The sequence below is a fragment of the Rhinolophus sinicus genome, linkage group LG11 (genome assembly GCF_036562045.2).
Source record: "Rhinolophus sinicus isolate RSC01 linkage group LG11, ASM3656204v1, whole genome shotgun sequence".
NCBI classification, from domain to species: domain Eukaryota; kingdom Metazoa; phylum Chordata; class Mammalia; order Chiroptera; family Rhinolophidae; genus Rhinolophus; species Rhinolophus sinicus.
In genome coordinates, this window is record NC_133760.1 from 17,011,928 (window position 1) to 17,027,909 (window position 15,982).

Below are 15,982 nucleotides of genomic sequence, written 5' to 3' on the forward strand. Positions count from 1 at the left end.
TCTTGGGACCCCCACCAAGAGCACACTCATGCCATGGTCCAGTGGCCCAGCGGAATGTGACCCCGTCCTGTGTGTGACGCTAGTCCTTGTGTTTCAGACGTGCACCGGGAGTTCATGCCTAGGACCCTCTCCAGCTACATGCCCGAGGAGATCTGGAGGAAAGCTGGTGAGTGAGGGTGGTGGGAGACGGAGCTGGGGGCTGGGACTCAGACCCTCCTGCCCTGTCTGTCTGCAAGGAGCTTCCGTCTGGTGGATTGCTTAGCTGGGCCCCTGGCTCAGGGCAAAGCTCACAGAGCTTCGCAGACGGGGCTCCCAGCAGGGTTACAGTGCTTTCAGTATCCAGGGTAGGACGACTGCCACCCAGCACCTCCTGGGGAATAGCACCGTGCCTCAGCAGAGCAAGCAGGGCCTCAGGCCCAGCATGCACATGCATGGACCCAGACACACACATACATGAGAGAGGCACTTAGAGCTGGAGTTCGTGTGGCCTTCTGGGCATAGCGTTGAACACGGCAACAGGGGACTGCTGTGGGGGACATTTATTGCATCGTGGGAACAGACTTTAGGGATGGGCTGGGCAAAAGCCAGAGCCAGGGGGCAGCGAGAGAGACAGGCAGGAGCTCAGAAGGGGTGGTGGCAGTGCAGAAAAGAGGTAAGATCCCAGGTGTCTTTGGCTTTGCGGATGGATTCAGTGTGAAGGGAGAGTTAGAGGGAGGCCATCTCAGGAATTTGAAAGCACAGAGAAGGGAGGGTCCCAGCCCATAGCTGGAGGCTGAGGGGCCACAGACAGTCAGCAGCTGCTTAGAGCGAGGCAGGGGGCAGGCCTAGACAGGAGGACAGGGACCCTTATTTCCCTGGGCCTGTCCCCTTTGCCTCTCTCTGGCCTGTGGCAGGGCCTTATGCGACCTTTGGTGCCAACCATGTGGAGCTCAGGCAGTTGACGTGGGGGCAGGCGGCTGCAGCTGGCACTGCCAGCACACAGTGTGCAAACACTGCATGGGAGGCCGAGGTCTGTCTCAGCCTCTTCAATGGGAGCCCTGCGGAAACCCAGCCCAGCCTCCCTCACACAATGCTGCAAGGACGGCACTGCCAGGTAAACTGAAGCAGGTCTGAAAGGCCATTGGGGGTGGTTTAGTGGGGGCTGGGGGCCATGATGTGTCCAGTGTTGGAGGGTGCAATGTAATCTCAGCAGATGCTCTGGCCACAGCAAGAACAGTGGGTACTCTGAATCCTCAGACGTGAGTGGGCAGAGGTATTGAGTGTGGAGGACATAATAGAGGGCTTTGGGGGGAAATAACAATGCAGAGCCCTAACCCAGGCATTCTGGACTGATTCTGGATGGACCGCAGGGGAAGACAGACAGTCGTTGGGGCAAAACAGTACAGCTGTGGTTCTCAAAGTAGGTGCCAAGTCCAGCAGCGTTACTTGGAACTTGTCAGCAATGCAGATTCTCAGGCCCTCTCCAGGCCTCCTGAATGAGAATCTGGGGGTGGGCCTGGCCCCTACCCTTTTGAGGTGCCACAGCACGCTAGCGTTTGAGAACCCTGCAGGAGAGGGTGAGTTTGGAGATCTCCCCCATGACTATGTTTGCACACGAGTGCGGGGATGCACATGGTCCTTTATACGCAAGCCATGGACAGGGAGGCCCGGGAGACCCATCTAGGCTGGCCCATGTGACCACAGCCGAGTGTCCTTTCCAGAGGAGGCGGTGAATGAGGTGAAGCGGCAGGCGATGTCTGAGCTGCAGAAAGCCGTGTCGGATGCCGAGCGGAAGGCCCACGAGCTCATCAGCACGGAGCGCGCCAAGATGGAGCGGGCCCTGGCTGAGGCCAGACGGCAGGCCTCAGAGGATGCCCTCACCGTCATCAACCAGCAGGAGGACTCCAGTGAGGTAGGTGTCCGCCCCGCAGCCCACACCACCTCCAGGTCCTGAGCCCCTCTGCCTCCTCCCAGCTCTGACCTTGGCAGCCTTGTGAACTCTCTTGACCCCACACGGACTGGTGAGGCAGGGCCTGTGGATGTCCCCATTGTACAGATGTGGAAACTGAGGGCTCCGAAGGGGAGGAGGCTTGCCCCAGTCACTCCCTAGGAAGTGGGGCGGGGGGCATTATTCACACCCAGGCTGGCAGATGCCAAAGCTTGGGCTGTCTCTAACCTGTGAAAGCTGGCAGCAGGAGGAGGATATGAAGAGCCCAGGTGACATTTAAAGCACCCCCTCGGCTCCTGGTACATGCACACAATTGGGAAGAATGTGAGATTGTTTTCATGCTGATGCTTGGGGCATTTCAAGCTGTGGACGTGTGTAGGAAGGAGGGTGAGGGTGTCAGGCAGAGCTCGCTAGCAGTAATGTCTGAGCAGTTCTGGAGGAAGTGAGCCAGCATACAGGCATCGGGGGAGCAGTGCCATCCCAGGAGGAACAGCAGGGACAAAGGCTGGGTGGGGGCGGGGCATGCCTGGCAGTCGACTGAGAAAGCCAGTGTGGTCCAGCACAGTGAGCGGGGGCAGCAGGAGATGTTGGGGTCCTAGAGGCCTTAGAGGCTAATGGGCACCTAGGCCCTTCTCCAGGGCATGTTTGGGCTTTCCTGTCCTACAGCCTGGGGCCTTCACCAGTGTCCCTGCTCACATGGCCAGCTGGGTTAGGCTAGTTCCATAGAAAGGCAGCAGAGGCCCCATGGTAGGGGAAGGCCTGCCATACACCCCAGGTCAGAGCGTGGCAGTCTTTATTCTGCCGGGGCCCCCCACATTCTCTATTGGAGCCCTGGTGAGTCAGGAGGGCTTCTTGGCAGAGAGGGAAGGGGCTGTGGCTCCTTGCCCTGCTGAGGACCCTGTGGTCCTATAAGCCCCACCCCGCATGAATCTATCTGGGGTGGGATAGAGTTGTGCAACACAGTAGTGCGAGCCCATCCTCCCAAAATAGCCCAGCCGAAGGGCTGTGTCCACCGAGCGTCCCCCCACAGGCTGTAACACTTTCAGATCTTTCTGTCTTACTTGACGCCCTGGCTGGGTCTGAGCTGGTTTATTTAGAGTATACACTTCCCATTCTGCAGCTGGCCTGGGTACTTTGGGGATTTGGGGTGGCCCAGCCCTGAACCACCCCGACCTTCTCCTCCCCCCCACCCCAATCCAGAGCTGCTGGAACTGTGGGCGCAAGGCGAGCGAGACATGCAGCGGCTGCAACGCAGCGCGCTACTGCGGCTCCTTCTGCCAGCACAAGGACTGGGAAAAGCACCACCACGTGTGCGGCCAGAGCCTGCAGGGCTCCACGGCCGTGGTGGCCGACCCGGTGCCTGGACAGCCCGATGCCACTGCCAGCCTGGGCTCCTGCCTGCCCACGGGAGCCGCCAGCCCCAGTGAAGCTGGCTCCACGGGGCCCTCACGCCCCGGCTCCCCTGGCCCACTGGATGCCGCACCCCGCTGACCCCTCCCAGACCCTCTGCTCAGCCCACGGACACGCATCTACCGACCCCGCTAGGCCCCAGCCACCGGACACTGCGCCCGGCCCTGGGAGCCCAACCATTGGAGTCACTGCTGCTACTGCTTCTCTCCAAAAGAAAACACAAAACCAACAAAAACTGCATTCAACGCAACTTCCTCAGCTACCTGACGATCTCACGCAACAACCTCTTCAAGCATCCTCAGAACCTCCCACCGAGCTTTAGACAACGGAGAGGACGCTGGCCGCTGGCCTGAGCACCACCGGCTGGTCCACTGCCCTTCCTTCTCTCTCTCTCTCTCTCTCTCTCTCTCTCTCTCTCTGTCTCTCTCTCTCTCTCTTTTTCTCCCTCTCTCTTTTCTTCTCCCTCTCCCTCTCCTTTCTTCTGTCTTTATGACTTTTACACACTTTCTCTTTAATGAAAAAAACTAATTGTTTGGTGGCTTATATTTTCAGTGAAGAATTTTGGGAGGTTTTATGGCAAAAAGAGCTATTCAGAAATGGACAAAGAAAACTATGGGTTTTTGTTCCCCTTCCTCATTAAAAAGGGAGAAAGAAAACTGTTATTTTATAGCCGGAGATCTGAGCCGCTGTGTCACAGAAACTACCCCAAGGGTATGTGGCCGATTGGGTAAAGACGGTAAGAAAGACTTCAGTTTCTGACCCAAGAAGCATTTTTTGGTTTCAGATTTTTTTTCCCTTTAATGTCAAACTCTTTGGCTTTAAGTAGAAATCCAAAAAGGTTTTTTTTTTTTTTTTTTTTTTTTTTTAATAAAGGAAACATACCTGTAAACTACCTTGCCAGCTAGCCAGCCAAGGACGCCGCACACACCTCTGTTCCAAAGGAAATCCAAAAAGCAAACACGAAAAGTCAAAATCCAAAATTTGTTTGTCACTGCCAAAGTATTTTTTTCACTGTTTTCCTCCACTCTTGGGTTTGTTCAGATGTCGGTCTTTCCTTTTGATTCTGTTTTTGGAGTTTGGGATATTGGGGTTTGAAGGGTTTTGCCCAACAGAAAGCAACTTTTGTTTCTTTTCGACGAGATGGCAGCGCCTTCACTGGGCACAGAGTGGTGGGCGATGCAGCCCTCAGCATCCCACCTGCCGTGTACGTGAGAGTGTCTGCGTGTGCGCACGGGGCATGCCCAGCCGTGTGGTAAGCGTGTGCAGAAGATAACTCCGTCTGTCCTCACGCCCTCTGTGAATTTTCATCACATTTCATTTCTTCCACTTGTGAAAAAAAAGTGCTAACATGTCCTTCCCAGAGAGAGCATAATTCCGAAACAAAACTGTGACAATCTTTCGGGTTGATTCTTGAGTGCTTCTCAAAGCACAAGGAGACAGCAACTGCGCCTTTAATGACTGCTTCTCCGTTTTTCCTCCTCTACCTCTTCTCCCCCTCCTCACTGCCCCCTGCCCAACTCGTCTTTGCCCCATCACCACCCACCCCCAGTGTTCCTTGCACCTACTCTCCTTCACACTTTTGCAGAAAAAGAAAAAAGAAAAAAAAAAAAAAAACTACAAACAAGAACAGTCTGCCCTCACCACACCTTTTGGAGATGTGGTCAGCTGTGGATAACCCTGCGTTTCTGTCCAGCTGATCCTCAGGGGGGAGGTCCCCCCACTCTAGCTCTGTACCCCCACCCCTCTCAACTCCCCCAGCGATCTCAAGGAGGAAATAAAGGAGTAAGGAAATTCTCACCTGTACTCAATGGAAGAACAAACGGCAGACATGGTCCATGATTTGGCATTTTCTTGCATCGCTGTGAGAAGTTCCCAGGACTGGAGTGCAATATGGGCAATGACCAGCTACTGAAACCGGGGTTCCCGGGGCACCCCGCCGAGAGGCAAGAAGTCAATAGTGTACGTTAATGTGAATGTATATAGTCCTTGCAGAGGTCCAAATAATGATATTCATGATGATAATAAAGAAGAAATGTTTGCCAAATAAAAAAAAAATAAGAGAAACTGCAAAAGTATGTAAAGTTTAGGAAATCGATTTTCAAAGAAATCTGAACTGTGGTCCTACGGGGAGCAATGGGTTTGTTTGCTGTTATTTTTTTCAGAGTTGTAAGAATTCATTCTTTGAGTATTGAAAGGAAGGATCCCATCTGGTTGACACAGACCAGGTGCCATCCTGAACCACGCCTGACAGTGGAAACCTAATTCTGAAAGTCGAGATAGATCTATTTTATCCTCCTGAAAATTCCCTGTTTCAGCCACCTTCTCCGTTGCCCAGTGCTGTGGGTCCATCAGCCTCTCAGAGGTTTACTTTTGTGGGTTTCAGAAAAGCAAGGACCAGTTTGGGATTTGGGCTGTCGAGACAGCGGACGCCTGCCTGTCGTGTTTCCAGCCTGCTGTCTTCCTCTGTTGCAAGCGTTGAACCTATTAAAACGGCGGTTTTGGATGTACAGTGAAATGGGCCTGCCTCCCCTTTGGACTCTTCCCACAAGGTTGTGCTGGTGAACGGGGGTGTCTGGAGAGCATCTACCCTGGGTACGCTGAGGGTTTGGGGGAGGAGGGCTAAAGCCTCTGATCACTCACGTCCCTGCTGTCAGGACTTGGGGCTGAGGCCGATGGTCTGAAGTGAGTCGTGGAGGAAACCCTCACCTGAAGACCCGCGGGTTTGTCTTGCCAGCCTCTGTTTTCCTTCCCCTCTCCTGGTTCCCCTTTGGGGACAAGCAAGTACGCCAGGGACACTAGCATGTTGGCCTGCTGGCAGCATCCAGGCCAGACCAACCTCCAGGAAAGGACTATAGGCTGAGGGTCTGAGGTGGGGCAGCCCTTCCCACCCCGGCTGTTGAGAAGATGGCACCCTCAAGCCAACTATAAAAGTCTTCCCAGCATGGTTCCCACATCCAGATCCCATACACCAAGAAGCCACCACTAGTGGGAGCTGCAGAAACCTGGCATGAGGGGCTAGCTACAGGCCCATGGACAGAGCCCCCACTGGCTGAGAGCATCCTCGGGGTGAAGGGATGGCAGCAAGGTGGGGTGGGGGGTTGCAATGAGGAAGCCAGATCCAGAGTCTGGTGAGGGCTGCATCAGCCAGAGCAGGCAGCTCCTCTGGCCCAGGGAGGCCTGAGAAAGGTGCTGGAGCTCCTTCCATGCTTTGGGAGCTGGTATTTCTGTCAATCACTGTGCTCAGGCCCCATTTGGCTAATGACCTCACAGCAGAACCAAACAGAATCAATAGCTTTGGGGGGGCAGGGGGTGCGAGCAGAGCTTTTGCTTTGGGAGCTGAACTGGTGTTGCTAAATATGAGTGTCTGTGTAGCACGCGTATCTGTACCTGAAGCGCCTGCCTTTTTTGTGCAAAGAGGGGCTCTAGCCTCCTACCGTCTGCTCAGAGGCCGTCCTGCCCTGGTTCCTCCTGAGCTTACACACCATTGACCACCAGTTCGCGTGTGAGGGTCTCCTCTCCACAGGCCACAGCCAAAATCAAAGATGCAGGTGGCCCAAAAGCTCTGTGAGATGTGGCTGCTCTCAGAGCCTCCCTCCCCCAAATCAAACCAAAACAGCAGCTTTACCTCTCCCGTTCTGAGGCCAAAACTATGACAGGAAGGCAGCAGCCAGAGCCCAAAGCCCACAGGTGGGGACAGCAGGATAAGTGCTGGCACCCAGGCCCCTCTCTTTCACTCCCATGTGGAAAGCATCGACCTTTCCCACTCCCTCCTCTCATCTCCTTGTTTCCCAGCCTGGACCCAGGCTGGCCTTTCTCTTAGGATGTGTCACCATCCCCAGGTGGTGTCTAGGGGGTATTCTGCTGGCAAAGACCAGTGCCTCCCATTCCATGGGTGAACGGGCTGACACACCTCAGACTCCATCCGAATAGAGAGGGTCCCCATCCCCATGGCTCACCAGAACACAAAGAAGCCTTGGGTTACCAGGTGCAAAGAGAAGAGCTAGAGAAAGCCTCTGGGGTCCAGCAGGGTAAGGGCTATAGGATAAGGGGAGCCGACCTCCAGGAAGGGGCAGGGGACTGCCCTTAGCTGTGGGCTGGGCAGGTGGGGTCGTTCATCAGAGCCCCAAGAGGTTCAGTGGCAGAGGGAGATAAACGGGACAGGGGTAAGGGGTGTTGTTTTCGGTTTCATCCCAATGACATGAAAAGGGATTGGCTCAGGCCCTAACTTTCTTCCTGTTCGCCAATTTTTCCAAATATGTCCTCAAAATGACACCAAAGCCTTGTCTCTGTCATATACCCATCTTGCCTGTCCCAGCCCACTCTAGTTAGCAGGTCCAGCCATCATTCTGCCCATCCCCTCAACCCACCTACAATTATTTATTGATTCATTTCTTTCTTCAGTTCATCCTTCTGCCCAATCCAGTCATCTGTCTGCCTATCCATTCACCCACCCACTCATTCACCCACTGACTCACCCATCCATCCATCCATCATCCATCACTCTACCCCAACTATCACTTGATCCCACACTCCCCTATTCATCCTGTTACCTTTTATCCATTCACCTGTCTCTCTACCACCCACCCCTGTACACACCATACATGTGTGTATCAATCCATCCTCCAATCTAACCCACACAACCATGCCCCAGCCCATCCACCCAACCATCTCTCCACCTACTGAACACAGAGTAACACCACCAACCCCCTCAGTATTCCAAAGCTGCCTCTGCGCTTTGGATCTTCCCATGACCTTGGCTGCCCTAAAGGAATCTGCCTGTGGGCTCGGCCACCCCCCTCCCACTGCCCCAGCCATTGGTCCAGGCCTGCTCTAGAGACAGATAAGGTTCTGCTGCAGGCTTTATGTACATATTATACCAATGTCCTAGCAACAGCTCCGGCCAGTCTGGGACCACCTGGCAAGTGCGGTGGCCTTGGGCCAGAAGTGTGAGTTGGGAGGTGGCCCACACACCTACTCAGGGCCCTGTGGCCAGAGCCACCAGTCAGGGTGAGCACATTCCCTAGCAAAACCCTGATATTGTGGGGCAGGGCTGCCTTCTCCTCTCCTTGTCTCCAGGGGTCACTGCTGGGAGGAAGTGTCCCCAGGGAAAGAGGGGGAGGGGAAGAAAGAACCCAATGTTGGCCTCTCAGACACCAAGCCCCTGTTCCCCCAGGATGCTCATGGTTACGCTGCCTCACTCCCATTCTCATATTCCATCCTGGGTTCTGGACAACTGGAAATTCGCCCTGGAGAGTTCTGGATGATGCAGGACTAGGCCATTCCCAGGCTGAATTGGGCTTATGGTGGTGGGTATTCCTGGGACCCTAGAGGCTTTCCCCAGCCCCAATGGCCCATTTCCCTGGGCCTCCAGGCTCTCTCACCACACAGAGCATTTTCCAAAACTGGGGCTGGAATCAAGGCCCCGGATTATAGCCCTGCTGGCAGGAGAGGAGGAAGACAAGGAAAGCAGAGTAGGTATAGGAGCTGGACCTTGGGGATCCATCTTCTCCCTGGACACCTCATAGATAAGGCCTGGGGGAACTGGGTGTCTGTGACAGCAACCTGTACTGGTCCCTCAAAGTTCCAGAAAACTCCACCTTGCATGCTTCTGTTCCTTTTGTTTCAATTCATCCGGCCCCTAGAGTGCCACCCCAAAGACCCCTTGTAGCAGTAATGCAATGTTGGAACTCAAACTGGATCCTGATTTTTAAATGTTAGAATGAAGGCATTGGGCGCCATTGTTTCCAATCCGGACAAGGGGGCCAGTCATGCCGGCCATTGGCTCACCCACTGTGTCCTCAGGCCGAGGGGGTCGGGCTGTGGGAACAGAGCCCAGACACAGCCTCGCACAACCTCATGGGGAACACATTGATTTTCCACTTTGTCTTTCTTCCTTTTTTTTTTTTTTTTTTTTAATTCCCCTGAAGGAGTTGGACCTTGAGTGTTCGGTCGTTTTCCTGTAACGGGTTTTCCTCGAAGCTGTGTAGGATCCATGGCATGCTGTCCCCGTCGTGTGTCCTCTGATGTACTCTGTTTGACCTAAATGCTGTAAGACGTTACAGTTCAGGTCACCAGTTACCTCTGTGTCGTGTAATAAAACCAACGTTTGCCATCACGGCTCTGCCTCTCCTTGGGGTCCAGGCAACTCCAGCTGAGCCCCGTTTCACACACTGATTCACCAAATATGTACTGGGGGCTTTCTCAATTCCAGGCAAGAAAAACAGGGCCCTGCCCCAAGGGGGTGAACAGCCATGTGACATACGTTGGCGTGTGACTGGGACGTGGGCAGATGACCGCCTGTTCAGTCCACCCACAGCTTCTTATGTTCTTGCCAAGTGGGGTCAACTTGCAAAGGTTGTGCCCTCAAGGTGATCTGGACAACCTTGGACCCCAGATGGCACTCATGGACTCCAAGCCCCACTGCCTCTGGCAGTGCTAGGCACCTCCCACAAGACCCTGAGGGTGGACATGGGACCTCAGGGTGCACACCAAGGGAAGGGACACCTTGGCCCGAAGTCGCCAGGATATTCGCCATGGTGTCCCTGCTCCCAGAGCAGGTCCCGTCCAGGGTTGGGTGCCCAGGACTCAGAGCTCCTGGTTTGCTGGTGGCCCCTGGGGGAGGGGTGTTATTAATACTCAGGCCCAGGCTTGGAACATGGTGTATTTTGAAAGGCGTCATTGGAAAGGCCAGTGTGGGGGCGAGGCTGTCCCCATGCCAGGCGGCTGGCGGGAGCCCCAGCTGGGCCTGGTGTGTCAGCAATCTCGGCACAGAGTGGGATGACAACGTTTTTCCATTGCAGAAGTCTGAGCTCAGAGGGAGGCTGCCGGAGGCCGGGCCTGAGTCCAGCGGCTCTCAACTTAGTGCCCTGCCTCCCACATGGAAGTAGAGGGAAGGGCCCAGGCCCAGAGACCCTCCGTGGGGCCTCAGAACCACAGTAGGGAGCGTACCAACCGCCTGTGTTGGGGGAAAAAGACAGACTGTGGCTGCACTTCCATCCTTGTCCAGCCAGCCTGGGACCAAGGCCTTGTTCTCAGTGCAGACATGGACGCTGCCCTGAAGGCACTCTGGCCTGCCAGGGGAGACCTGGGGATGTATAATTTACACGGGACAGGCAGAGGGCGAGGCCACGGCGCAATCACCACAAGAAGGAGGAGGAGCAATCAGGGAGTTTCCCTGGAAGCAGTGGCACAGGGGCAATAGCGCCCTCTGGAGTCCTTACATGTAAGTGTGGGATGGAAAGGGGAGAGAGAAGGGCGACCTGCATTTAAGCTGGGAGGCCTGCACCTACAGGGGCACAGACGACTGGGGCCATGAGACTCTGCCTGGAGACCACTATCCCTCAGGGGCCAAGGGGACACCATGCAGTATTCAGCTCAGCCTCCATGGAGGTGATAACAGAGCCGAGTGGGGTAAGGGAAGGAGGATTCAGGCAAAGAGGCAGGGGATCTCAGTTGCCCAAAGCTGGAGTGGCAGCCACACGTCTCCCCATTCCCAGGACACATGCCTCATCGCCCTACACCCACAGCCCCAGGAGAGGAATGCTGCTCCAGCTCCGGGCTCATAGTCCAGCTCTACTGTGGCTGCTACTCTCCCCACCCCTGAGCCCCCAATTCCAAGTTTCCAGGGAAGAAACCCCAATTGGCCCAACTTTGACTTACCTGCTGTGGCCTGGGGGTGGGCTCTGGGCTGGGGTGGGCAAACACGCTAGAGAGGTCCCCCGTAAACATGTCAGGGGGCACAACAGAAAAGGCACAACAGGAACTCCACCAAGACTGAGCCAGGCAACGACAGATGCAGGAGACCAGGGCACACAGGGACACAGGCCTTCAGTTGCCCTCTGTGGGCAGCAAGTGAAGAGCAGTGGAGGCAACAGAGGCAGGCTTTACAGATTGCCTTCAGGCCCCCAGTATGCACCGCCTGCTCTTCTCATAATTCAACTTCAACCATTTGGCCCTGTTGCCAGGGCAGAATTCTGGCTTCATTAAATGGCTCTCACCTAAGACAGGGCCCAAAATGGGAGTGGGCGAGGGCAGGTCTCCTGGTGAGTCCCTGGGGGGTCAGGAGGATGGACAGAGGTAGACCTCTGCTCCCCAGGCACCCATCTGGTCCTCATCCCTTCCAGACCTTTTCCCAAGCTGTTCCCTCTGCTCAGGCTGTCCTGGCCACAGCTCTGCCTGACCCAGTCCATCAAGGCTGGCTCAAATGCCACCTCCTCCAGGAAGCCTGCTCTGAACCCACATGCCATCCTTCTGGCTTCTGCACACTTGGATAATTTGCTTGTGCCCATGTCATCCTAACAGTGGTCTACCACTCAGCAAGGTATAATACTGAGCAAGGTGTGTGGAATGGTGACTCCAGCGAGCTTCCTGGGTTGTCACCACACCTAGCTCAGGCCTCAAGGCAGGCCTGGCTGAGCTGACACATGGGGGGGGGGGGGCTCTCCCAGGCTTCCCCGCAGCCTAGCCGCATTCCTCTCTCCCCACCTTGAGTGTCCTGGAGGTGCCTACCCCGTGAGGAAGGGCACAGGGCCAGGGGTAAAGAAACGGCCTTTGACCCTCAGGGCCCAGAAGCCAGGGCTGGAAGCCTGGCTGCAGCTGGAAGCCTTTTAAGTGCTTAGTGGGAGCAGCTGACGTGGGCGAGGGCTTAAAACCCAGGAGAGTACCGGTAGGTGCTGGTGTGCAGGTGAGTGCTGGAGGTCTCTCCTTCCTACCCGCTCATCTACCATGTGGCCTTTCCTCAGCCGTGCTCTCTTCCCACCCCCCACCGAGGCCTGGCTCCAGAGGGCTTCTTCAGACCCTGAGGCCCAGGGCTGGGGGGCCTGCAGCTGGACCGAGAAGACCCCTCTGGGGCCAGGGTGTGGGGACAGGAAGGAGGAAGAGGAGCCCTGGGAAGCAGAGGACACTGAGGAGGATAAGAAAGATGCCGGCTTCCCTCTGTCTCTACTGGAGAGAGAGGACATGAACGAGTGTCCGGTACCTAACCAGGTAACAGCCTCGTGGATCCCAGTGGTGGAGCATTGGGCAGAGGCTGGCCAGGGAATTCAGGGCCCCTGTGCCTGGGGGTTGCTGAGCTTTGACCTTGGAGGTGAGAGAGCCACTGTCCCCTGCCTGGAAGAGGGTAGTGTGGATGCCCACCCCTGCACAGGCTGGAGGGGCCTTTGTGTTGGGGAAGTATTACAGGGACTTCTCTGTAGCCCCAGTCCACATGACCTTCCCATTCCCCTTGGAGAAGTCCCCAGCAGTCCCTGAGGACAGGAGGGGTCAGGTTAGCCCCCCTCTGCCCTCCCTCAAGAGGAGCCTAGGAATGTCCTTCCTTGGGGCTCAGCGTGGGGCTGCGTGCTGACAGGAGCTGGAGGCCATCAAACTGAAGCTGTGGGCCATGGAGCAGGCCGAGCGGCCAGAGCTACCCAGGGCGCAGGACCACGCAGGAAAAGAGGAGGGCGCGGGGGCCATACTGGCCCGGCAGCTGCTGAGTCCAAAGACAGGTAGGAGCCAGCAGGCCCCCTTCCCTGGGCTGGTGGGCCCCTGAGTCCTCGGACACACGGCTCTGAGCCGTTAGTCTTCCTCCGTAAATCAGGATAGGCTGCCAGCTGCTGTTGGGAAAGGGCTGGCTCACAGGGAGCATTGGCCGGGCAGGCAGCTGTAAGTCCTTCTAGAATAGGCCCAAGGGGTGACCTCTTCCTCCAGGAGTGAGGAATGAGCCACAAACATGAGGTACCTACCCTTAGCAGCTGCTGAGAGCCCCCAGCCCAAAGCAAGCCCCCTACCCCTCACCTCCTGAGGCTGCTCTCTCTGCAGACTGCCCCTGGCCTGGGACTCCTGTGGAAAAGGTGGAAGTGGACCACAGATCCATCTATGTGGGCAACGTGAGTGCAGAAGGAAGATGGGGTCCCTTCAGGGGGCACCCTGGGTCTGCTGCCTCCTCCTGGCTATGAGGATTAAAGGAAGGGACATGAATGGGGGGCAAACTCAAAGCCACAGAGGCCAGAGGAGAGAAGCAGGAGGGTGGGGTCTGAAGAGGTAGGACGGGACCTCGGGCCTGTGTCAGCAAGCATTCTGATTTCCCAACGTGAGCTAGGAGCCAGGAGTAACACACGACATCTCCTAGTTGGTCAATCTTTGGCAACGAATCCCACTTGAAAAAGCCACACACTCTCTGCACAGGCCACATAAACATGGGGGCGGGGGTCCCCTAACACGTGGGGGTGTTCATGTTCATCTCAGTCTCCAGTCCACCCCCAGCAGGGGTGGAATCAGAAGACTCCACTACCACCCACACACTGGGGTCCAGCCAACCTCTACTAAGAAAGCATGGTACAGGAGGCCCCGGGAAGTTGAGGCCTCTGCAGGAGCCCCCCAACACCAGGGCCATGCCTGTGTCAGGTGGACTACGGGGGCACCGCTGAGGAGCTGGAGGCTTACTTCAACCATTGCGGGGAGGTGCAGCGTGTCACCATCCTGTGCGACAAGTTCTCCGGACACCCCAAAGGGTTAGTGCAGGGCCGAGGGGAAGGGTCCCCTCAGGGGAGGGGACCGGTGCCCCAGAGTACTGTCCGTCATGGGCAGCCTGGGCTGGGCCCTTACCAGTCCCTGCCCCACCCCAGCTATGCCTACATAGAGTTTGCCACTGAGAGCTCAGCCCAGGCTGCTGTGGATCTGGATGAGAGCATCTTCCGAGGCCGGGTCATCAAGGTGCGTGTCCCTGTGAGTCACCAGGGCACCTCTAGGTGGGGCACTGTGGGGTGTGGGCTCTGTTCTGAGCTTCTCTATATTAACCCATTAATCCCTGAGATGCCAGGAAATGTGTGGCCCTGAGGAGGCTCCCCTCCCAAGGTGGCCCCCACCCCATGTAGAGGGAGATGTTGGTTCATCAGAGGCATATTACAAGACCAAAGATGTGGCTGGACAGTTTAGGCCTAAGTGGGGATCTTGAGAAGGTCCAGAACAAGGTTAGGGTCTGATGCCTCGAGAGCCTGGTGGGCTCTAGGGACTGAGCACACCTGACTGTAAGCCTCCAGCAAAGAAACCCAGGAAGCCTTCCTGGAGGTGGCTTTTGCCCTGGGCTCTACCCTAGGGAGGGGATTTAGGCTGCATGGGGGAGGAGGATGGGAGAACAGGAGTCTTGGGCCTCTTGGCCTTTGGTTTCAGGTGCTGCCCAAAAGGACCAACTTACCAGGGATCAGCTCCACGGACAGAGGGGGCCTGCGGGGACACCCAGGTGCCAGGGGAGCACCCTTCCCCCACAGCAGTCTCCAGGGCAGGGCCCACTTCAGACCACGAGGGCGGAACAGGTGAGTGCAGATGGGAAGGGCGCAGCCCTGGGTGGGCACTCATCTCCCATTCTCTCTTTGCACAGGGGATGTGGCAGAGTCTCACCATCGTATTCACCATACTGAAAGAAGGGCTGGATCCGGAACATACAGCTGTGCTCCACATGGGACCATTTACTCCAAGGGGGCGGGTCTGGAGTGCTGTGGGGTCATACGGCATGGTGGACAGGAGAGCATGACGCCAGAGGAGAAATTCAGGGCCAGTGGAAAGTGCCCCCACATCTGTAAGAACCACTCCTCCCCTCTTCACTCGGACAGGAGGATGGCCCTCCAGGGCCTCGCACAATGGCCCAGACCCCACGGCTAAAACCATGTCACGAAGCAGGGTACAGGTGTGGGCCTGGCAGGAGAGTGCTACTTGGGGCTTTGGAGGGCACTAGGCAAAGCTTCAGGCAGGTGAGGCCCAAGCAGTGCTGCTTCAGCTCGGGGTTGGCATACTCGGGGCTCATTGACTAACTCCTTTTAAAGAAAAATAGAAATGTGTGTTTTAATGGTAAAGCATAAATTATTAAATTTGAATATTTTTTAAAAGCACGTGACAATAGACCTCCCTTTATTTGTCTCTCTTGGACATGCGTTCATTCTGTCTTTCTCAGGAGCAGACTCTACAGAGAAAGGAGGGTGATGGGATGTGGCTGTGGGGCCGAGACTCACTTCTACCTCATTTCACAGCTAACAACCAGCGGGCAGTGTTAGGGCTTGTGTGGCAGTGTCACCACTGGCTCTGTGCTACAGAGAACTAGAGGCTAATGGTATCTTCACCTAGGTCTGCTGGCCTTCAGGGCACATGCTTCCCCCACAGCAAGTGACTCAGACACCTGCCTCCGTATGTCCTCACCTGTGAGGCACTGTGGTGTGAGCCACTGCAGGAGGACGGGCACCTGGGCCCCGGGCAAAGGCTTGGCCTCCTCAGAAGTTCAGGAAGCAGAGGGGAGTTTTCCATACTGGGTACTCTGACTGCCGTCCTCTCCGAAGCAGGCACACCTGGCTTTCTCCCTGAAGATGCAGTATGTAGTCTATCCCCTAACTGCACTCAGAGCTGGGAAAGAAGCCTGGGGCAAAGTGCGAACACACTGTGTTCTAGTGTTAAATAACTACTAATGAACCCTCCCTGCACTTTTCTAAAGGAACTCTGCCTTGTTTGATTATTGGTTCCATAAGCTTCTAACAGAGCTGCTCTGTGCTTCAATTTACAGGTGGGTTGGTGGCCACCCAGTTAGCCCACACGTGGGTTGGTCCCTGTCTCTGTCCCTGGTCCCCCTTCTCCAGCACCTGCGACGACAGCATTCTCTGGGGAAGATGGGCCACCTGTTTG

General features: G+C 56.0%; 2 protein-coding genes across 6 annotated transcripts in view; both read left to right on the forward strand.

Annotated features, from left to right (window-relative positions):
- Window positions 1–9,452, forward strand: part of CBFA2T3 (CBFA2/RUNX1 partner transcriptional co-repressor 3) — a 95,629-nt gene extending 86,177 nt beyond the window's left edge. For all 4 annotated transcript variants that reach the window (XM_019742676.2, XM_019742677.2, XM_074314450.1 and 1 more), the window contains 3 exons: window positions 98–166; window positions 1,701–1,891; window positions 3,128–9,452. In XM_019742676.2, the coding sequence (XP_019598235.2) occupies window positions 98–166; window positions 1,701–1,891; window positions 3,128–3,418 (551 nt within the window). In that variant the 3' untranslated portion in view covers window positions 3,419–9,452. The remainder of the gene's footprint in view (window positions 1–97; window positions 167–1,700; window positions 1,892–3,127) is intronic.
- Window positions 9,453–11,817: 2,365 nt separating this feature from the next.
- PABPN1L (PABPN1 like, cytoplasmic) lies at window positions 11,818–15,201 on the forward strand. 2 transcript variants are annotated; one of them, XM_074315900.1, is made up of 7 exons: window positions 11,818–12,322; window positions 12,684–12,822; window positions 13,136–13,203; window positions 13,721–13,827; window positions 13,942–14,029; window positions 14,486–14,555; window positions 14,694–15,201. In XM_074315900.1, the coding sequence occupies exons 1-7, from the start codon at window positions 12,062–12,064 to the stop codon at window positions 14,972–14,974; spliced, it is 1,014 nt and encodes a 337-aa protein (XP_074172001.1). In that variant the 5' UTR covers window positions 11,818–12,061; the 3' UTR covers window positions 14,975–15,201. The 2 variants fall into 2 exon arrangements, with proteins under 2 accessions (XP_074172001.1, XP_074172002.1); XM_074315901.1 differs by having other exon boundaries at window positions 14,486–14,628; window positions 14,694–14,872.
- Window positions 15,202–15,982: the final 781 nt, after the last annotated feature.

Coding starts and splice junctions, on each gene's coding strand:
- PABPN1L (XM_074315900.1), top strand. CDS start 12,062: ATGTGGCCTTTCCTCAGCCGTGCTCTCTTCCCACCCCCCACCGAGGCC. Junction 13,828..13,941: donor TTCTCCGGACACCCCAAAGG/GTTAGTGCAGGG, acceptor GCCCCACCCCAG/CTATGCCTACATAGAGTTTG. Junction 14,030..14,485: donor TCCGAGGCCGGGTCATCAAG/GTGCGTGTCCCT, acceptor CTTTGGTTTCAG/GTGCTGCCCAAAAGGACCAA.